This window comes from Aethalodelphis obliquidens, unplaced genomic scaffold (assembly GCF_003676395.1).
Source record: "Aethalodelphis obliquidens isolate GAN/ISIS:26980383/991018 unplaced genomic scaffold, ASM367639v1 scaffold15, whole genome shotgun sequence".
NCBI classification, from domain to species: domain Eukaryota; kingdom Metazoa; phylum Chordata; class Mammalia; order Artiodactyla; family Delphinidae; genus Aethalodelphis; species Aethalodelphis obliquidens.
The window spans coordinates 14,217,595-14,240,471 of record NW_020837959.1 but is presented as its reverse complement, the minus strand read 5'-3'; the positions used below and the strand labels follow the sequence as shown (position 1 = coordinate 14,240,471).

General features: G+C 41.8%; 1 protein-coding gene across 2 annotated transcripts in view; it reads left to right on the top strand.

The window, feature by feature from the left end:
* Window positions 1–462: 462 nt before the first annotated feature.
* CLDN10 (claudin 10) overlaps window positions 463–22,877 on the top strand; it is a 101,144-nt gene continuing 78,729 nt past the window's right edge. Inside the window, exon 1 of one of the 2 annotated variants that reach the window (XM_027116103.1) lies at window positions 463–911. In XM_027116103.1, the coding sequence (XP_026971904.1) occupies window positions 698–911 (214 nt within the window). In that variant the 5' untranslated portion in view covers window positions 463–697. The remainder of the gene's footprint in view (window positions 912–22,877) is intronic. The other variant, XM_027116100.1, reaches the window with a different exon arrangement.

Here is a 22,877-nt window from a genome sequence, read left to right as displayed (position 1 = left end):
AAATACAGGTTAACCTCCAAAGAAATGACAAATCAGACGCTCGATTTCTCAAAAACAACAATGGAAGCCAAATGAAAACAGAATTATATCTTCAAAGTACTGAGTCGAAATGAATGTGTAACCCAGCAAAATTCATTTAATGAAATACTATATTCTGCTGCACTAATTAATGAGCCATAGCTACATTGCTGAATGTAGATGAATTTCACAAACATAATGTGTGAAAAAATTGGTTACAGAAGAAAGCCGCACTATGATTCCATTTATATAAGATTCAGAAGCACGCAAGACTAAAGCAATGGGTCAAAGAAGCCTTAACTGTTACTGTATAATTTGTACTTTGTAATATCTGGTCCCTGCATGGTTCATTAAGCTTCAGGCTAACAGAAAATTAAACATTAACTATGTGGCAGGAAAAAAATCTGCGAACTCAAAACCTTCAGAATCCATCTACAAACTTTTAGTAAATATCCGTGTAGGAAGTTAGAAAGATCGTCTTAGGCTACCTTTAAAATGCCATCGGTAAATCAGACTTTATCCTAAGTTCTGGTCCTTCCTCAGGCCACCCGAGCATGAAGTACTGTCACCTGCCCGCATTAACTTGCCGCAACACTGGTCCAAGCGGGTTGTGTCCGCTGCATGCCTAGACCACCGCAGCGATCTGTCTGGACAGTGTCCCTGGAGACGCCTGAGCGACATGTCCAGGGCACAGATCTCGGCTCTGGTGTTTGGCGTCGGGGGCTTTGGTGCTCTCGTCGCTGCCACCGCATCCAATGAGTGGAAAGTAACTACCCGAGCATCCTCGGTGATAACGGCCACTTGGGTTTACCAGGGTCTGTGGATGAACTGCGCAGGTAACGCGTTGGGTTCTTTCCATTGTCGACCGCACTTTACTATCTTCAAAGTAGAAGGTAAATATAATAGCTTTGTTTGGGGTGGAGGTAAAATGTCACTTTTCCCCTCACTGTGCTGAAGAGTCCGTATACAGTTGGCTGTTAACTCTGAGTACTTAATCCAAGTGCCAAGATTTGCCTAGGAGGGACGGGGTGTATGAATGCTGACTGAAAGAATTAAATCATGTCTTTCATATGGCAAATAACTGCATGGATCTTTTAGAAATACCTAATGCGAATGATCGACTCCAAAGGAAAGGGCAGAAGTGAGTGGCTTGTTTTAAAACAGGTTTTGATTTGCCTTGTGTCATGGAGGACACCATATATATACATATGGTAAACACACGCCGTCAGTAGATCATACGTTGTACTGTTTTGTTTTTGTGGCCTCACCGCGCGGCATGCGGGATCTTAGTTTCCTGACCAGGGATGGAACCCATGCCCCTGCAGTGGAAGCACAGAGTCTTACCACCGGACTGCCAGGGAAGTCCTGATCATATGTTATCCTAAGTCCCTGTACTTCCTCAGGCCATTCTAGCATGAAATCCATACACATACGTGTGCATATTCACAGTGATAGAAACATATGAGAAGATGGACAGTGTTGAGAGATGTAGGGGTTTTTAAAGGGGTTTCCATATTTTTTTTAAAAATCGTGTTTAGTGATAATACAGCAGAGCAAGAAAATTTTAAAAAGTAGTTAAGAGGGCTTCCCTGGTGGTGCAGTGGTTGAGAGTCTGCCTGCCGATGCAGGGGACACGGGTTCGTGCCCCGGTCCGGGAAGATCCCACGTGCCGCGGAGCGGCTGGGCCCGTGAGCCATGGCTGCTGAGCCTGCGTGTCCGGAGCCTGTGCTCCACAGCGGGAGAGGTCACAGCAGTGAGAGGCCCGCGTACCGCAAAAAAAAAAAAAAAAAAAAAAGTATGTAGACAAGCTTTCAATGTTAGGCATACTAGAAACTATTAGAAACTGTGTATTTTAAAGAGGGAAAAATTGTAAGGGCATTTTCAGTATAATCTATAAGAATATCAAATCATTATATTGTACACCTGAAACCAATATAATATTTAAATCAACTAGACTTCAAAAAAAGCCATTTTCACACAACAGGATACCTCCAGGGCAACAATTATTTGCTATTTGCTTGTATGTCATTATAAGAATTGCTACCTGCCCCTGCTTTCTGCCTATTTGATTATGTTTACAAATCAGCCGCAGGTGGTGGGTTTATTACATTAAAAATTGCCCCTGGTGTTTTATAATATATAGACTTTTCACAATAAAATGGCAACACTGTACCCTGGCCCCAATAAAGGAAATGAAATCAAATTTTAACTAGGAAGTTACTAAAGCATCATATTTTATGGGATTTTGTGTCAAGTATTCACGTCATTAGTCCACAGTGCGTGCCAAAGGATGAAGAGAGGATATTTAGTTAAATCCAGGAGAGTCTAATGACAATAAAGGGAAGTGTTCAAGCTTGGACACCTCAGTTAGGCCTCCAAGTAACATGGACTTTCCTGAGCACCCATTAGAGGAATCAATGCTACTCTCTCTTCAGTCCCAGCTTCTAAACTTATTTTAGGATATTTCAAAATTCTCCTTCTACTGCAGAAGGTTTCCCTAGGTGCAGGGAAAATTGTAAAAAGAGAAGAGTATTATGGGGACACTGTTGTCATTCCACAGACCTCTTGGCCCATTCCCACCTTGAGGCAGCAGGTAGAAGTTATGTCACGAGGCTAAGTGTATTTTTTTGTTCTCTACTGGGTTCATTCTATATATATATATATATATATATTTATATATAGTTATATATATAGTTATATATATAGTTATATATGTATTTATATATATGTATGGTGTTATTACCCTTCATTCTCATTCCTTAATGAAACCCAGTTATTGTGAAAAATAGGTGTTCAACCTTAGCTCCAAAGTGGGCTAATTAATGAACAGTGTTGATAGTGGTCCAAATAACCTTCCACCTTAAAACTTTATCCTCTTGATTTTCTTTCTCAGTAGTAAAAATAATGTATTCTATGTCTGCTCTGTACCCTGCACACGAGAGGTAATTTGGAAAACCTTGTCCACTGACAATGCTTCAATTAGAATTTGTAAAATTCATTTAACATAATCTTTCTACTTCCTTCATCCTGAATCAAAATCTTTATCAAAGATACAAGTTGCTACAGAAATCTATATTCAACATCAGGAACACTGATTCATATTTCCAAGAAAATGGACACTCACCAGTTTGGATGTCCTCATTCACACGGAGTCATTGCTGATGAGGCCGGTTGCTTTTCCTTTATTCTTATTTGAAAACACAACAGTGGGGTGTTGGGAAGCTTTCTATGCCAGTAGGCTCTCAATCATCACAATAATTCCAAATTGAGAAGGAAACTCAGAAACCAAAGGGGAATGAAAATGGTTATCGTGTGTTTTAAAATAATAAATTGATTTAAGCCTACTTTCTCAATTTGAGACAAATCTTCTTAGACTTAGGCCACATTAAACCTCCTTTAAGAAAGAAAAACAGAAAATCTTTTTAAATTGCTAGATTTTTTTTTCCTTGCTGGTTACATAACTTCACTGTCAAAGTCATACCTTCTTGTTGCTAACTAACCCTCTTAGATGACCCAGTATAGCTACAGTTTTTTAGGAATTCATTTACATTAGTAGTGACTACAACCTTAAAAGATTTGATGTAAGCCAGCATTTCTTTGGACAAGGGGCATTTCCAGTTGTGAAAAACATAGGCCCCCTTCAACTATAGTTCTGTGGAATGAATTTCAGGACAACACCATAGGGACACTTGTAATTCAATCCTCATTGTGGACTGAAAACTTCTTGACTCAATTTCAAAAGCAATTCACTGTCTTTAGATGCAATATCCACTCTAGGCTGTGTCTCTTGTTTTGCTGTGTTTTGTTTTTCTCTCCTCTCGATGTTAGTAGAGAGTTTTAACTGTGAGAGGAAAGCATCTCTCACAGGGAGAGCAGCAGTAATTTCTGACGGGGAAGGCTGGATCCAGAAAGCATTGCTCCAAGGAGAGAGTAAAGCTGAGTCATGGTCGCCTCGAGGGCAGGGACCTGGTCTGTGATGTTCTCCTCGTGCTCCAGGCACACAATGGGCTCTGGATACATATTTGCAAAATGACTGAATGAACAAAATAATGAGGAGACAGATAGTTTGTGATGAGGGCAAGATTGTATTCCTGCAACAAAAAGGAAGATGACTGGATGGTAATTCAGCAGATGGAGCTTCAAGTTCTGACTTTTTTATTAACTAGTCTTAAGACCTTGACTTTGGTAATGAAACTCTCTGTGCCTCATTCATAACTTTCTTCCCCCTTATATTGAAAGAGCTGGATGCCAGGAGTCCCTTAAAGCCCGTTTCAACTTGAAGTTCACTCAAGAGCTTTACAATCCTTCACCACTTCGCCATAGAAGTTCACTGAAGGATGATGACTGTAATAGGGTCCTCTAACATTATTCCTCCTGAGAATTGTCCCTCTTTTTCTCCACTTATCTATTATCTTGCTGGCTTCCTGGATCCTGACAGTATAGAATCTTATCTGCATCTGAGTGGAGATAGGTCTGAATGATCTCAAACGACCATATGACACTTAGTAAAGGTGGACCTCTCCTCACCTGCCTATCCTTCACCTCTCTCCCCGTCCCCTCAACAGCCAGGCCATAAAGATAGGGGAAAGGAATGGCATTTGCTAAAGAAAAGAGGTTTCTGTGGATGTTTATTCTCACATAGGGAACAGGTGGGAATCATCTGATGTCATAACTTTAGATTTCTTCCTGGTTGGAATGTGTGCCTTAGTCTATGACTAAATAACAGTAGTACATTTAAATTTCAAACAACAGTAATAATAAATGAAAACTAATTACAGCCTCAGTGAGGGAAAATTGACTTGAATAATTAAGATGTTTCAAAAATATTTTCAAAATAACACATTTGATAGATCTCTGCAGCCTTAGAAGGCATTTACCTTTAATCTCAAGATAGGTGTCCATTTGCTAAAATGCTGATTGCTTTCTGAGACTTAATTTTGTTAAATAAACCTAAGGTTAATTTTCATTCAGAGTGATTTTCTTGTTGTGATCCAAATGCATGTAAAGTTATCTAAAAGCATGTAGAAAAGCTCAAGTTCTGTCTTTGGCAGTTCTCACCCCAAAAGAAGTGTAAGAAACATTTAGTGCGTTCTTATCCCAACAAAAAAAATGGCATAGTTTTATGTTTACTGACACAATCAATGACCCAAGGTAGGTGAATTGTATTTTCCCAGTAGACTCTGGACAGGAGGAGCCGCCAGAAAGTTGTCTCTATGCCAAGAGGATTGGACCCACGTGCTGAAACATGCCCACACCTTGTGGCGGTGAGGATGGTACCAGAGCCCAGGCAGCCCACAAGTGGACCTGGTCCTAAGTCAGTCTGCTGCAGGGTGTTCAGAGGTTTTCAGGACAGCCTGTGTCCATCAGTAGCTCCTCTCTTAGAGGCCAGGACCTTATCTTACTTATCCTGATATCCTCAGCACCCACTATTATGGCTGGCTCCAGGCAGGCTCTCAATAAAATTTGTGGATTGAACAAATGGAAGAAGAAATCAGCATTTAATAGATGCATAGGGACTCTCCTCTCATGTCACTAAGCTCTGGCAAAAGGAGAAGCCCTAGGGAAGTGCATAGTTGAAGAGCCATGAGTGTTTTTTATGGTGAGATTCAAGAAGCACTTTTCAAAGTGCTTCAAGTGCACTTTTCAAGAACGATTTAGAACCTTGCTTCTAGAAGTGTGGTCCTCAGACCAGCAGCATCTATATCACTTGGGAGCTTGCTAGACATGCAGACTCTCAGGCCCCACCACAGACCCATAGAATCAGAATCTGCACTTTAACAACATCTCCAGGTGTCCCCCAAGCACATAAAAGGGTGAGAAATTCTGCTTAGAGTCTGAATCTTTGAGTCTAGACTTTGAGTGTGATGGACTCACCATTTACTAACTAAGGGGTCTTAACCTCCCTGTGCTTCAGTTTTCTTACTTGTTAAATGGCGATGAAACGAGAAAACACAGGCGAGACGCACACCATAAAGGGTAGCAATCATTCTTATGAATACAGATTTCAATGCCTGGAGAGCTCACATCTCAGTGGCAGGAAGGTGACCGTTACTTCCGCTCCATCTATTTGTTTCCAGCCAGGACTGCAGTAGCTGCTTCCTGGAATCCAGAACCTAATAGAAGGATGACTCTGATGCCTTGTTGCATGTCTTATGTCATATTTATAACAAAGCAAAGGCTATTGTGCTCATTAGACTACAGTTTATGCTTATCCTACAGGTTAGGATTTACTGTACCTTATAAAGCAAGACCACACTGCATCTAGAAGTCAGGTTCTCACCACAGATGTGGGCCTCTTCATTTTGTCAATCATATGTTGCCTCTGCTGGAGATGAGGAGAAAAGGCCCATTTCGGGCTCCATGGTGGGAGATAGAGCTTCACCAGAACTAAGGTGCGTTTGTATGCTGGGCAGTCAAAAAATGGACAAAGTTTACTCAAATATTCCTGGCCCTAAGAACTGGGAAAAATTTTGTGACAGACAGTTTAATATATTGATTTGAATCATATTTGCATTTTACAAAGTGCTTTCACATATATTATCGTATTTATCCAAAAGATGGTATAATCCCCATTTTACAGACAAAATATCTGAGACTCAACAGGAGAACGTATTTATAACTTTGTATGGTCGTCTATAGAGCTTTTGGGGAAATGTTCAGCATTCTGTACCAGCCCCAAACCTGCGTTTAAGTCCTAGCTCTGCCGTTAATTTCTTGTGTGCCCTTGGATAAGTCACTTAAATTCACTTTGTTTCCCTTTCTTATCTATAAGATGATGATGATGTGTAGAAAAGGCTCAGGCGTATTTCTCTCCGGGCCCACTGCTCCTCTCTCGCTCATTGCCCGTCCGACCGCACGAGCGGCAAGCTGACGCTCCTGAGTCTCCTCTGCTCCATTCCCTTACAGACTAACTCGCATCCTCAAGGGGATGAACTCAAAGGACACCTGAGCAAAGAGCAAACTGGGGTTGGTAGTTTTAAAACATACTGCCGCTGTGCGTTTTTAAGTAATTCCAGAGCACTTCAGAAAGCAGAATTGCTCTTAGACAAAGCCAGGATAACTGATCTGAATTTCAGGGGAAAATTAAGAATTTTTTAATTCTTTAATTCTTTCTTAAGAAAATTAAGAATTGATGTACAATTAAGCTTTGGGTAGATTTTTGTACACATTATAGGAAAAACTGATGACCCCAAATTAACAATTTGGTAAATGGCTATGACGCCATATTACAACTACAGAAGGAACCCTGTAAGTAGTTAAGTCACTTATTCATTAATGAGTTCCTTTCATCAAAGCATTCATTAGATTCCCAGCACAGAATACAGTTTCTGGGGGCTCAGTGAGGAAAGCACAGGGGTCTATCTCTGTGGATGTGCTGCTTAGAGGGCAATGATCATTTCGCAAACGATTATCCCAGAACGATAAGTGCTATCTGGGGTTAAGTTCAGGGCATAGGCAGACTTCCCAGAAAAGCCAGTGCTTGAACTGTCTTGAAAGATGGGTAGAAGTTCACCCAGGAGGAAGAAAGGGGGGGCATTTCGGGTCACGGGACTCATCCTGCTCTACAACTTATTAACTGCATGACACCAGGCAAAATGCTTAACATATGAGCTCCCCCGTCTGTAAAATGGGAGTAATATTATCTACTTCAGAGGGTGGTGGTGAAGATGAAGTGAGTTAATTTGTGTAGAGCGTTCAGAGCAGGGCCTGGCACGTACGAGCAAAGACCTCCAAGCAGAAAGGAGCCGAGTGCCTCGGGGACCAGCGAGCACATTGGAAAGACTCCACGTGGATGTGCGGGAGGACGTCAAGATGGGGTGCAGGTGCACATGGAGGGGGACTTGCAAAGGGACCTGTAAGCTCTATGAGGGGATTTCGACTTTGTCTTAGAGGAGCCGGAAAGCCGTTGAAACATTTTGAGCAGAGAATCCCTGACGGGACTTGCATTTCAGAAAGATCCTGCAGTACTTCATGTGAGAACCTGAACCTCATGTGAGGGCAACAGTGGGAACAGACAAGGAAGGTACTTAGAGGTAGAACTGATAAGACCGAGTAACTTGGTGACTCATGAGGGATGAAGGGGTCACAGGTGCTCCGAGGCTCCTGCCCAGAGACTTGGGGGCAGTGGAAGGGGAAGCTGGCTACAGAGCAGGTCCCACCCTAAGTTCCATCCCTTCTCCCAGGACAGTATTTTCCAATACATACAAAGATCTCAAGCAGTCAGATTCTCAACTTAATGTTTGGCTTTAAAAATCGATTGGATAGAATGAGAGAGAATAGTTTGACTGAATTTAATTAAAAAAAAAAAACAAGCTGTGCTTCTTAGACGTTTAGTAAAAAACAACAGGAAAAGGTAGCAGCCATAAAGATTAATGCAATCCAAAGTGCCAATAACAGCATAAGAATGTCCAAATTGGAAGGGTAATAGCCCCTCACTCCCGCATATTCCATAGTCAAATTGCACAGTGCTGGTCTTGGGCACCATATCTTAAGGAACGTGAATACAAACCACATTCATTGATGTGAGAGGAGGGTAACTAAGAAGATGGGAGGTCTTGAAATAAATTCACGTGGGCAATTGTTTCACCTGGAAAAAAGGAACAGAATATGGTGGGTAAGGGTGTGAGAGGGATGGAGGAATGGGAAGAAGATGAGTAGGACCCCTGGGTAGATGTTACGAGGGAATCAGAATTAGGGGCTCTCTGAAGAAGCAATTTCTATCAGAGTTGCCTAACAACGGAATGGTCTGTCCCACAAAGAACTGACTAGAAGTATCTAGAGGAGGCTGATGCTCCTCTACTAAAAAGGTGGTAGAAATAATTCCTGCATTGGTTGGGAAGACACACTGGGTAATCTCTAAAGTCATATCCAGTTTGAGATCTGAGATTCTGAGAATATATAAAAAGAAAAAGAAATAGTTAAACATCAGTATTCCTGATTTGCATATTGACTTAAATATTTTTGGACAACTCATGGGCTCCGTGCTGGTTGCTTGGGAACAAGGCAATAAAAAGACCTGTCTCTGCCCTGGAGATGTTCATAGCCTAGAAGTTAAAGTAGTAAAAGTCATAATACATATGTTATATTAATGTTATTATATTTAAATCAATATATTAATGTATGTTAGAATCAATGTAGTAAATATGCAATTCTCTATCTTGAACTGATATTTTTAAAGGTCCTAAGCAAACCCAAGGGATGTGCCCCCTAACCCTTCCCAGGGAAGGAATGACTGCTTCTAATTCCAGGCATAGAGCTGAGTGCTGCTGGGCTGGGGGGAATACGAGAGGACAAATCCTGCCTTTAATTGGATATCTTTGGATCAATATTTTTCATTTATACAAACCAAATATAGTCCATGTATAATAAGCAGACCAGTCACCCTACTGGGAGACAGATTTTTCTCCAGAGCACAAAATGTGACAACACAAAATGTGGCAAGGTGGGCAGAGGAAACAGAAGGCTATTTTCTCCCTGTCTGACAACAGCAGATGCTCTCATTTACGCCCAACCTGCAAACCTCCAGCCAGTCGTGTTTGGGGATTTCAGCCTGCTCTGTAGGACTCTCCACGAAGCTGATTCTCTATTGCAGGGGTCAGGACCCTTCCTTGGCCCTGTGCCCTGGCTCTGTGCTCTTCCTGCTTTGCTCAGCCTCCCAGCTCCTGGAGATCAGCTGATGCCCACTCTCCTGCTGAAACCTAGACCTCAGACTCTCACTTTGTTCTGCTGGCTGATGTCTGGGTTCCAGGCAGTACAACTGTCTTATGACTGTCCTACCCGCTAATTCCAGCTTGCTTGGCCATTCAGTCCTGACCCAATGCCTGCTCTCAACTCTGAGCTCCAGACCTGGCTGGTCTGCCCTCTGGCTCACCCATTTCCTCTGCTCTGAGTTCTGCTTCCTCACCAGAACATGCTCTTCTCCCACCCTGTGCCTCGGGAAGGACTGTTCTGCAAGCTGTGAGAACTGGGGGGGACGGGAGAGGGCGAGGGAAGGAGCGAAGCAGGAATCACATCCACAGCCCAATTGATAAAGAGAATGCAGTTGGCGGTGGTCTTGGTAGGTGATGGAGCCACAAAGAGGAGCCCGCAGGCGCTATGAGAGAATTATCTGGAATCCATTTATATCATCTGGGAAAATACCCACATTATCCTACTGACTCCCTCTATCCCAGATTCAAGTCAGTACGGGGAGGGTTTGGAGTCTGAGAGACATTAGCGCCCTCCGCAGGGAAATTCCTGTTCCAGCTGCAGCTCTTACGCTCTTCCTATAGTGGGGTCAGCAGGTTCTTAGTGAGCAGTACCCCAGCCTCTGCTCTGCAGGGTTCTTTCTGCTTCTGCCTCCTGCTCCTTCGTTAATCCCTCCTGGGAGTGCTGGGGGTGAGGGTGGGGTGTGCCTCTGACCAAGGTGGTGAGCCATGCAGCTTGTGCTCCAATTACACTAGAATCATAAAACAGATTCACACCAGAGTGTTCACACCACGTGGGCACACGCATGTACACAGACGCAGCTGGTTCTACAGCTAACTACACGTCTATACAAACTCTCACCCTGCAGACGCCTCTACACGTCACACTCACACATGCAACTTCACCATGTAGACATCGCCCACATATCCCACACCATAGTCATCAGAGTCAAAAGACAGACTTAGAGACCAAGATTATCGCAGACAGGAATGTGGACCCACTGAACAGAAACAGTTGAAGATCCCTGCTCCTCACGCCATAGTAGGAAATAATTCACATGGATCAGGGGTCAGCACAGAAAATTTAGCTCTCTGCCTCGTGCTCAAATGCCTCTCACAGGCCTATGGAGCGCCTAGAAATAACGTTTCATCACACTGTCATCTTCATCTCCCAGGTCCTACTTTAAATCATCTGCGCTCCTTCCAGGTCTTCCAGCTTCCTAAGTATTCCCTTGGGTGAAACTTCGTGTCTGGCACACTGATCCATAAAGATCAGTTTCCTTCTTTCTTCCCTCTAGAGCACAGACCTTGAAACCTGACTTTCAACAGTTTCCCTACCTGTAAAATGAGCATGATAATAATATCTCCCTTATGAAAAAGATTAAATAAGCTAATAAATGAGTGTGCTATTATTGCGGTTGTTTTCTCCAACGCAAATTCTAGCCTTCAAGACTGTTTCGAATCCTGATTTGGTCATCTTTGTATTCACCAACCTCCCAGTTTAGCGTCACCCAAAAGCCTTCAGCACACTCCCTGTGATCTCTGTGGAATTCCTCGCATAGAGGTAAAGACATCTTCCACCCAGTCCCACACTTGTCCCCAGATCTCCAAATCCAAGAGGATGCTGCACACGTTTCTCCTCCTTGCTTTTCCCAAACTGCTGATCCCACACCTTCTCAGTTGCCAAATTCTGCAGAATCTGCCTGCCCACCCTCCCATTCTCCCTGCGGGGAGGTCTGCCTTTTCTGTGGCTCAGCCTATGGCTTTCCATAGATTGGGATCAAATATCAGGAAGACGTTTTCCGCTCTTTGAACTTGCTCTAATCAAGGCTATCCAGCACTGCCAGATCACACTTGCAAAACAGAGCTTCCTCCAGTTTAATTCTGGGCTTCATTCAGCCCATTTAGAGAGCGCTCCCTCCGCGCCAGGCACAGAATTGACACAGAATATCGCCTACTCCCCAGTGACCCTCAGCGTGGGGCGTTGCTGTAACCAGGCCTGGTCTACAGGTGGAGTAACCAGCGCTTGGAGAAGTTTCGTAACTTAATTTCTTGGCGAAGGTGGTGGCCATGCCAAGATTCATGCCAGACGGTGTGACTCCTGAATCCAAACACCTGATGGAAGGACTCCCCGCAGCCGCTTCCCAGCGAGAGGAATGCGTCACAGCAGTCCTGACTTGCCTTTCTCGTCCCCCTGCTTCCATCAACCTGGACTTTGTGCTTAACCTTTTCCCTAGTCTGTGCCTCTGCTCACACCGTATGGGGCAAATGCCTTTCTTCATCACCTGCATCTCTCTCCTCCTTCCAACTCCACCTCCAGTGCCATCTCCCATGCAAAGCCTTTTCAACCTTCCAACCAGGTAGGACCTTTGTCTCCATTGATCCCCCCCATAGCGCTTTGTACTTTTCTTTCTGTGATTTTGTTTTTCTGGCTTGGATTGTGGTTACTTGTGTCCTTGTCCTTTCCCACCTCTAGGTTATAAGCCCCATGAGGACAGGGATTGAACAATTTCTTCCTATCTCTTTCCCAGAAGATAAACTCCATAAAGTCCATGCTCTATAAGGTGTATGTTGAATTAGTGAGTTTTTTTATTGAGGTGAGTGAATGGGAGCGAGGACGGGCCCATAGGGCGTGGTTCACCATCCTTGGTACCATCACTGAGTCTGTCTGCATGGTGACCAGCCCCGTGTCTCTCCTTCTTGTCCAGCAGCACAGCACGATAGAAGTTTTGAAGCATCCTAGTAAACTCGTCAAAAGAGAAATTGTCTAATATGATGTTTCTTGCTCTTAGGGAATCATACGCTTCCTACTGGGAGCTTCTTGCTTTACTAAGAGCTCTAAAACCATCCCTTTAATTATCCATTCTAGAATTTATCTGGAGTTTGCTACCAAGCATACCAATGGCAATTTCTGAAATGTACCCTTTTGAAATTTGGGGCCTTCCCTTGACCCCTGCCCTTCTCCCTGGTCATTGCCTTCAGTCTAAGATCACATCTGGTCCTTTCATTCAGATGTTCACATTATGAAAAATCTTAGGCACCATTCACAGTGTTCCCTTTGGACCTTAGGAAACGGCTTGTATTTGAAAGGGGCAACGGAGAAATCAGAATGTGGTAAGAATGGCTCTGATTGTTCGGATTACTCTAACAGACTCACTCTCTGAGGACTTTCTATCCTCTGCATGGTTCTGGGCTGAGTCCTTCTCTTGGTAATCAGTGACTCTGAGATACAGATGGAGCTGTTGGTCTTGTCCATGAATCTTCCAGCCATGCGTGACCACAGCCAGCAGAAAACAGAGCTCTGCGTCTCTTCATCCGATAGACTCTGAAGAGGGGCTGGGCGGCGGGGCCGTTTCTCTGAGGGTTTACTTTCTGCACGTTATAAGCAGCTGGGTAAGAAGGGCAGGGTGAGCACAAAGCACCACTCACTGCAAACAGACCAGATCACACGCCAGAACCTTCTCAAGATAGCCTGGTACCACCCGGGTTATCTGCGATACAAAGCATGTCCGAGGATGACTGCTTTGGAAATAGTTGTTCTTTCACGGGTCTTACTTTCTTTTAACTCAAATAGTTGAGACGAGGAGTGGAAATCATTTTCCAACAGTTAGTTATTTCCTTCCTGAATTTTTTTCCTGTCAGGATTTTCTCTTCGTTCCCTGTTCCCTGACCACACACACCCGAGTGCTCAACTGTGCTTCACTAGCTTCTTAAAATATTTGTAATTATCTTCCATTATTAACTTAATTGACAGACCTTCTCTTCCTAAGAATCCTAAATCTGGATTCTTCCCTTAATCAGCCTGTAATCCTTTTTTTTAGTTTTTTTTCTTATCTTTTTATTTTATATTGGAATACAGTTGGTTAACAATGTTGTTTTAGTTTCAGGTGTACAGCAAAATGATTCAGTTATACATGTATTCTTTTTCAAATTATTTTCCCATTTAGGCTGTCACATAACATTGAGTAGAGTTCCGCGTGCGGCACAGTAGGTCCTTGTTGGCTGTCCATTATAAATACAGCAGTGTGTACATGTCAATTCAAACCCGCAGTCCCTCCCTCCTCCACACCCTTCCCCTTTGGTAACCATAAGTTCGTTCTATAAGTCTGTGAGTCAGTTTCTGTTTTCTAAATAAGTTCATTTGTTTTGTTTTGTTTTTAGATTTCACATATAAGCCACATCCTACGATTCTGTCTTTCTCTGTCTGACTTACTTCACTCAGTATGACAATCTCTAGGTCCATCCATGTTGCTGCAAATGGCATCACCCTGATACCAAAAGCAGACAAAAATACCACAAAAAAAGAGAAAATGACAGGCCAATATCACTGATGAACATAGACACAAAAATCCTCAACAAAATACTAGCAATCTGAATCCAACATTACATTAAAAGGATCATAAACTATGATCAAGCGGGATTTATCCCAGGGATGCAAGGATTTTTCAATATCTGCAAAGAGTGTTCTGCCTATGTTTTCCTCTAGGAGTTTTATGGTTTCCGGTCTTACATTTAGGTCTTTAATACATTTTGAGTATAAGATAGAATCCAATCCTGTCTTATATCTTACACTTTTTATTTTATTTTTTTCTATGCGTAAAAGTTACGCTCTACACCACATCAGTCTATGGGAACAAATGCTATATCTTTACATTTCTGCCCCAGTTCAAATGGAATCCAGGCAGAAACTCCAGACTTTTCCGCGGGCCGCTGCCCTGAATATCTCCGAGCTTCCTGGCAGTGCTTGTAATGATCTCATTTCGTACTTGCTGTTGTCTCAGGGGAGAACTCAGGTTCTTCTCAATAGGGCTCAAGTCCCACCACCACCACCACCACCACGGCTCCACCTCAAACTCCATCAGCCTTTCCTCTAAGTAAACACAAAGGAGAGTAAAAGCTATGCATTCTATGCAAACATAGCTTCTAGAAAAGACTCCCAGGCATACCTTTCCCAACAACACCACTGTGTACAAGCTCCTCCCACCTAGAAATCCAGTGCCCTCATTTCTCCTCAAGGTCATATTCCACCACTGCTGGCCTCTGCGTCCAGCCTGTCTCCTCTTCCCTCCCTCCCTGTGTCACCTGCAGATACACTTGTCCCAAGGGTCCCAAGACGGAGACAATTTCAATTCACCTATGGGTAGGTGTTTCCCACAAAATACACCCACAGTCAGGATGGCCAAGTCAGGCTACCTTTTGATGTTGGTGCCACATTGGACCAAGACCTTGTCCCCTCCAACAATTTGAAGAAAATTGATGCTGAGACCATATCGCTGCTCAGGCTCCCCTTTTTCTCTCTCCTCCCTTTTATGGGGTTGATGGCAGGGTGGGAAGGGAAGTGCTGTCCTTTCTACACTCTGGCCTCATCTTAGAGGTTCAGTGGAGACGGTAGTAGAGCAGGTGGTGTGTGAGGATGGAAAAATGGAAGTGGGGTCTGGGGGATGATGTTAGTGTCCTAGTGCCTTTCAGAAAACTTGACTCCCATGAAAATTTGTGAATATGAATAGATATTGAGGGCAAAGATGCTGTCCAACTCTATAGGATATGTAATAATTACATGTAATGCAAAAGGACATTTGGGGGCCTAATTCTACCCCCTATTTTGCAATAAAGTTTGAATTCCAAGCCTCCAAGTCCAGTTAAAGAAAAATGCCCCTTTACAGAAACCAATGGCTAGTGGACTTTTTCTGCTAGTGGGACTAGGCCATTCTCTCTACAGTTTGCTCTGTACTGACCAGTCCCTGGAGCCACAGAAGGAGATGAACATTCCTATTTCTAGAGGCTTTGATGATTCCTGAGCTCATCCTGTCTTCTTATACAACCTTTTGTGGTCCTCAGAGCCTGTGTCTCATTCTGGTTTCCAGAAATCAGACAACAGTGACAGCCTCAGGCAGGCAGTGGCCCCCTTGTTACTAGAAAGGCACCTCTCTTCTCCCCTCAGGGACCAGCAAAGCCAAGGGCCTCCGAGGAAATGGTTCCCTTGAGTTCTGCCTCCAGACTCCACTGGTTCTCATCCCCTTCATGAAGCCCATGATAGCTTCCATGTTTCCCAGGGAATCTGTTTCCACAGCCTCATGTAACTCTCTTATGGCATTTGTTACTGTCCACTCTGTTTTTTGATTTTGGACAGTGGTGTGTTGGTAAATGTTAACAACCAGTGCTCCAAAAAAAATATGAGTATAAATAGAGATATAATGATATAGATGCATATACACATATGCACATGTAAATACATATGATAGATTTTTACTGATATAAAGAATACATAGCACACAATTTACAAATAGTAATAAGATGCACAGTATTCTTTATCGTAAATTACATGTAGCCAATTGATTCTCAAAGAATGCTTTTAGCTGAATTTTTGTATTCATGGCCAGCTAATTGTTGCAACTGATGAACAAGTGTAATTCCTACATGATCATTGCCTGATACATAACAAGTCATGTAAAAGCAAAACAACGAAGAAGCATGTTGGTATATCACTTGATAGTCAACGACACAAGTAACTTCTTTGGATAATAGTTTTGAATATTGGAAGAATATTTCCTCAAATTGTTTGTGCTATTCACAATGTCATGGCTTAGGCATGACATCCTTTTCAGTTTAATCTACATTTTAAACATTTTCTACATCATTTTCTTAAATCTAGAAAACAAAAGGATGAGCAAAGTCTCAATTTGTAGCATTTGCCAATTTCTGTGGTGTCAATGGTGTAAAACCTTCTACTACGGCAATTTCAAGCTACTAATGTTATGTCACTGAATGAGGAGTTGGGAAAATATGCACACTAGCCCACAATTATACAGATATAGTCAACCTAAGATCCGGAAGAGCACAGATAATTTAGGATGTGATATGTTTTGAGGATTCATTACCTTTGTTTTCAATATGATTTATTTAATTGTAAATTTAACCTTTTAAAAATGGCTGTGTTTAAAAACTGGCTTAGCAATTGGCTCTCGAGACCTGATAGGAGCCAGAGTAAGTCAGTCGCGGCACAGCACTGGTTATGGATGGATGGGCTCTATCTCCCCTGCTAAACCACAGATCTAGAAGGACAGGCTCCAATATCCAGTTGCCTTTTTTTTCACAGCAGCAGCTTATACGTATCAGATATGACATGAAGATGTAGAAGACAGAGAGAAAATGTTTCCTCCTTTGGACCCACCTCATAGGTTATTAGACTTTCCCTCTCACTACTTTGTTTCTTACTATAACCCGTACATTTGTTTCATTTTTCATATTACATATTAGCTTCTTATAGCTGGGAACTCAGACTTACCCATGGTCCTGGACTCTTGGGAGTGAGGGCATATAATTAGACCTCCCCATTCCTTGATCTTTCCTATGATGGACAGTTTACCTTTGTCCAGTCATAATTCACCTCACTTACTATTGTTCTAATTCCTCCCTATTCAGAAACACTGCTAGTTCTACTTTTCACATTTGATATGCATCGATTCCTTTCTCTTACCTTTGCTCCCAATCTCCTCTTGGAACTGAGATTGCATGGTCTTTGAGAGCTCATATCTTATCCTTTTCATCTTTATAATACCAACAAGTAGCAGAGTACTAGGAAAACAAGGCAGATTCAGTAAAAGACACTAGCTGGATGGATGAATGAAGTACATTAGAGGAAAGCCAGGGATTGCAAGAGTCACTGATGAAACAAGGAAATTCTCTTTCTTTGGTCTTTAGCACTGGAGCCAACATTTCTTTTATCCAGAGAAGGAGAAACATTCATTTCCTCATTCATTCACTCTACAGATACTAATGGAGCCCCTTCATGTAGTATTCATTGTTTAGGCACTGGAGACACAATAGAAAACAAGGCAAAGATTCACTAACACCATATGTAAAAATAAGCTCAAAATGGATTAAAGACCTAAATGTAAGACCGGAAACCATAAAACTCCTAGAGGAAAACATAGGCAGAACATTCTTTGACATAAATCATAGCAATATTTTTTTGGATCTGTCTCCTAAAGCAAGGAAATAGAAGCAAAAATAAACAAATGGGACCTAATTAAACTCAAAAGCTTTTGCACAATAAAGAATATCATGGACAAAACAAAAAGACAACTTACTGAATGGAAGAAAATAATTGCAAATGATATGACTGATAAGAGGTTATTATCTAAAATACATAAACGGCTCATACAACTCAACATCAAAAAAAAAAAAAACAAAGAAACAAACAACAAGATTAAAAAAGGGGCAGAAGAACTGAACAGACATTTTTTCAAAGTACATGCAGACGGCCAACAGGCACATGAAAAGATGCTCAACATCACTAATCATCAGGGAAATGCAAATCAAACTGACAATGAGATCTCACCTCACACCTGTCAGAATGGTTATCATGAAAAAGAACACAATAAATGTTGGTGAGGATGTGGAAAAAACTAAACTCTACACTGTTGGCAGGAAGGTAACTTGGTGCAGACATTATGGAAAATAGTATGGAGATTTCTCAAAAAACTAAAACTAGAACTACCACATGACCCAGCAATTCTAGTCCTGAGTATACATCTGAAAGAAACAAACACACACACACACCCCAATGTTCATAGCAGCATTATTTACAATTGCCAAGATATAAAAGCAACCTAAGTGTCTATCAACAGATGAATGGATAAGGAAATGTGGTACATATATACATGCAATGGAATACTACTCAGCCATAAAAAAGAAGGAAATTTTGTCATTTGCAACAACATGGATGGACTTGGAGGGCATTATGCTAAGTGAAATAAGTCAGACTGAGAAAAACAAATATTATATATCATTTATATGTGGAATCTAAAAATACAACAAACTATTGAATATAACAAAAAAGAAACAGACTCATGAATAGAGAGAACAAACTAGTGGTTACCAGTGGGGAGAGAGAAGGGGGGAGGGGTGATATAGAGGTAGGGGGTTAAGAGGTACAAACTATTATGTATAAAAGAAGCTACGAGGATATATTGCACAACACAGGGAATATAGGCAATATTTTATAATAACTATAAACGGAGTATAACCTTTAAAATTGTGAATCACTATATTGGACACCTGTAGCTCACATAATATTGTATATTAACTGTACTTCAATTAAAAAAAAAAAGAAAATGAGGCAAAAAATAGTCCTTGCTCTCATGGAGCTTATGTTCTAGTGGGAAGAGGAGGAAATGGGGGGTAAAATGGACTGAATGTTTGTGTCCCCTCCCTACCCAAATTCATATGTTGAAATTCTAACCCCCAATGTGATGGTGTTAGGAGATGGGGCCTTTGGGAGGTGATTAGTGCCTTTATAAAAGGGACCCCAGAGAGCTCTCCCCCTCTGTCTCCACCATGTTGGGACACAGTGGGGAGTTGACAGTCCGCTACCATGAAGAGGGTCCTCACCAGAATCCGACCATGCTGGTACCCCTACCTCAGACATCCAGCCTTCAGAACTGTGAGAAATACATTTCTGTTGTTTATAAATCTCCCAGTCTGTGGTACTTTTTTATAGCAGCCCAAGCTGACTAAGACACGGGGGCTTGGGGAACAGCCCTCAAATGCCATTTATATAATAACCATCCTTTCTGGATGAATGTTTATCAGCCTCATCTCCCTAAACCTCTATTACTAGGTCAGCCTTTTTTTTTCTTCTCCACATCCTTGTAAAATGTTTACAAGCTTCCCAACATTTTCACACAGTCCATAATACACACAGACACCATTTATCCAAGCCTAGGATTCCTTGTGGGTTGGGGGAGGAAGCACGGGATAGGGATGAAGACGAGATGGAGAGATGTTAATAAAATGATCACCACTGACGGGAAAAGCTGTGAAAGATGCTGGAAGGGCAAGAGAGGCCACAGAACATCTCTTCAGTGGAATGCCGGATTATGATCTTTGCAGGGTTGTTTTATCCTCTAGAGTTGAGCACCTTTGTCTTTCACGAGGCTATTTTACAACTCCGTTAAGGTAGAAGTTAACTTGCAGAAAACTAATAGTGATACAAATGATTCCTGTTCACAGCAGTGCAAATGATCGCGATAGAAAGGAATTTGTCAGGGAGAGACTATAAAAACTAATTGTAATATCTTACTGATTCCATCATGAATTAATAATAGTTAATAATAAATATGTCATGAATTAATAATGACCATTTATTATTTGCATGAGTGTCATGACTTTACCTTTTTAAAAATTACCCTCTAATGCTACATTGCTGAGTTGCTTTTAGATTACAGTTCCTATATCACTTCTGCTTACTTTGTTCATCAGCCTGTAAAGAAAAGTGTTTAAATTTTATTAATACTGTAATTGATTTTCTTTGACCATTCTCTGAATATTGTTCAGAAGTAAATAACTTTCATACAGGCAAAGAATTTGCTATCAAAGGAAACCAAGAGTTCCAGATGAGTAGTCAATAGCACCGAGGGCTGGAGATGGTTCTGTCACATGCGCCCCTTTGGCACAGGTGGTTGGGAGCCACTCCGAAGATGGAAGGAAGGGAAAAGAAATCAGGGCCTGGTGACTGCTTGACAGAGGTGGGCGCTCTTGGGCCAGAACACATTGAAGTGTTTGAGGCATTAAGTGCTTAGAAAAGAAGACCAAAAAAAAAAAAAAAATGTTGGTCAAATACCATCTTATTCTAAATAGCAGCTGAGTGTTAGCTAGAAAAAAAAAAGGGGGGGGGAAGAATTTGTGAAGGGATCTGGAAGCAACCAGAAATGGGGAAAAGACAAGCAACTCTAAGGATTCTGCGATGCTACAATTCAGAGCTTTTAGCAGTTCAGTTCCTGCCAAGTATTTATCTGATTGGAAGGGAAAAGACCACCTATGGGTTCAGGGATACAAAAGAGAAACACCTAATTTATGCTTGTTCCACTGATCAGAGATTATAAGCTGCTTGCGCGGGACTGAGGCCTCCACAACCTGTTTGTCTGGCTGGTTGATGCTTCTGAAACATTTTAAATATAAATACTTTTAGACAGGGCATGCCCTCCGATGACAGGCCCCCTTCTCTCTGCAACAGCCCATGGGGCCTCCTTCAGTTATGTTACCTATGGAAACATTTGAGTTTGCACCCTTGACTAATAGTTATATCTTTAAGCAGTTTTTGAAACCATTTACACAGATTCAGTGGTGTGACATTATTTCTAGCATTTAGCCAGAGCTGAAGTAAGTTTAAGCTCTGCCCCTATGTGAACAAAATCACCCTTTGTCAAGGACCCAAAATGCAGGCTGAGGCCTTGCCCTGAAAAACCCTCTTTTTTGGCAACATCTGGCCAGTGCTGTCTTTTCTTTGTGCCATTTATGTGTTTACTTTAAATGCACAACTGCTGAACTTGTCCAAATTAAATTTCATTCTCTGGCCAATCTTTTCTTCAGTTTTCAAGGTTATTCGAGCAGCAAGGCCAGTCCTTAACAAGAATATTAGTCCTTTTAACTTGCTGTTATGAAGTCCTCTAGCCTGACATCTATCTATCTAAGAGGCAGACATAATTGTCTCAACACAGACCCATGATTTACACCATCTTGGATGTTGTTTATCATGATGAATACTTCCATGGCCCAGGCACAAAATACTTCATGGGTATTATTTTTTTAAATTCTCCTCTTATGGTCTTAGAATCCTAACTTCAGATATGAATAAAAACTATTAAAAGAATCCTGAGGGACTTCCCTGGTGGCCCAGTGGGTAGGACTCTGCGCTCCCAATGTAGGGGGCCCGGGTTCAATCCCTGGTTGGGGAACTAGATCCCGCATGCATGATTGCAACTAAAAGTCAGCATGCCGAAACTATGAGCCCGCATGCCACAACTAAAAGGTCCCACATTCCACAACTAAGACCCTTCACAGCCAAAATAAATAAATTAAAAAAAAAAATCCTGAGACTTATAGTTTAAATAACAGACCTACGATCACACAGCTAGTGTTAATTCTAAGTCTAAACCACTCGCCCTAAGTCTCCAAGCCACTCAAAGGCCCTTTAATTATGGTACCACAAAGATACGCATGCCCCCTAGAGGGGAATAATGATGCCTGTAGCATAGGAGGAATACACACACCTATCCTATCGGAGTTTACACTCTGTACTCCTCTTAGATCTTAGATAAATCATTCACACTGTTAATTGCTCATGATCAAGGCAGTTTCAAGAAAACTCTCTGCAGTAGATTCAAAAGAACATTTTTATCCCAGTAGCGCCCCTTAAATCCACCTTCTAGCCCTGGGGTGTTTCTTCACTATATTTGTCATGTGCTGTGTTTAGAGACTTTCCAGAATGGGTGTTCTCAATCTGAAGGTCCATGAACTTGAATTTTGTCAAATGCTTTCCCTGCACCTACTGCGATGATCATGTGATTTTTGCGATGTGATGTATTACACTGGTTGATTTTCTGATGTTAAATCATCCTTGCATCCCTGAGATAAATCCCATTTAGTCATGGTGTATAATTATTTTTATTATTTTACTATATTTTCACTGTGGTAAAATATATATTACATAAAATTTGCCATGTTGAAGTGTATCATTCTTCTTATATGTTGCTGGATTTGACTTGCTTGTATTTTGTTAAGAATTTTTGTATACATTGAATATGAATATTGGTCTGCAGTTTTCTTTTTTTGTGATGTTTTGTCTGGTTTTGGTATTAGGGTAATATTGGCCTCATAAAATGGGTTTTTAAGTATTTCCTCTCTTCTATACTTTGGAAGAGTTTGTCTGACATGTAGGATGGAGTTTGATTATGGGGGGCCTTGTTTGTCAAAGTAGGGGGTACCTGCATTTTATCACAAGGTGATGAAGATATATTGAAGCTTACTTATGCTACAGAACATGCATTTCAATAAAATTTTAAAAATCACTACAAGTAAGTATGACTTAAATGAGAGCCCTCCTCAAGATAGATAAAGAGAGTTAAAAAACATATAGTTTAGGAGGCAAATGAAAATATATTTGCAACAGAAAAACAAGGAATAGGTTTTGACTGGTGCCTTAAAAATATGTCAATGGAGGAGTAAGCATTTAAAAAACAACATAGGGCTTCCCTGGTGGTGCAGTGGTTGGGAGTCCGCCTGCCGATGCAGGGGACGCGGGTTCGTGCCCCAGTCCGGGAAGATCCCACATGCCGCGGAGCGGCTGGGCCCGTGAGCCATGGCCGCTGAGCCTGTGCGTCCGGAGCCTGT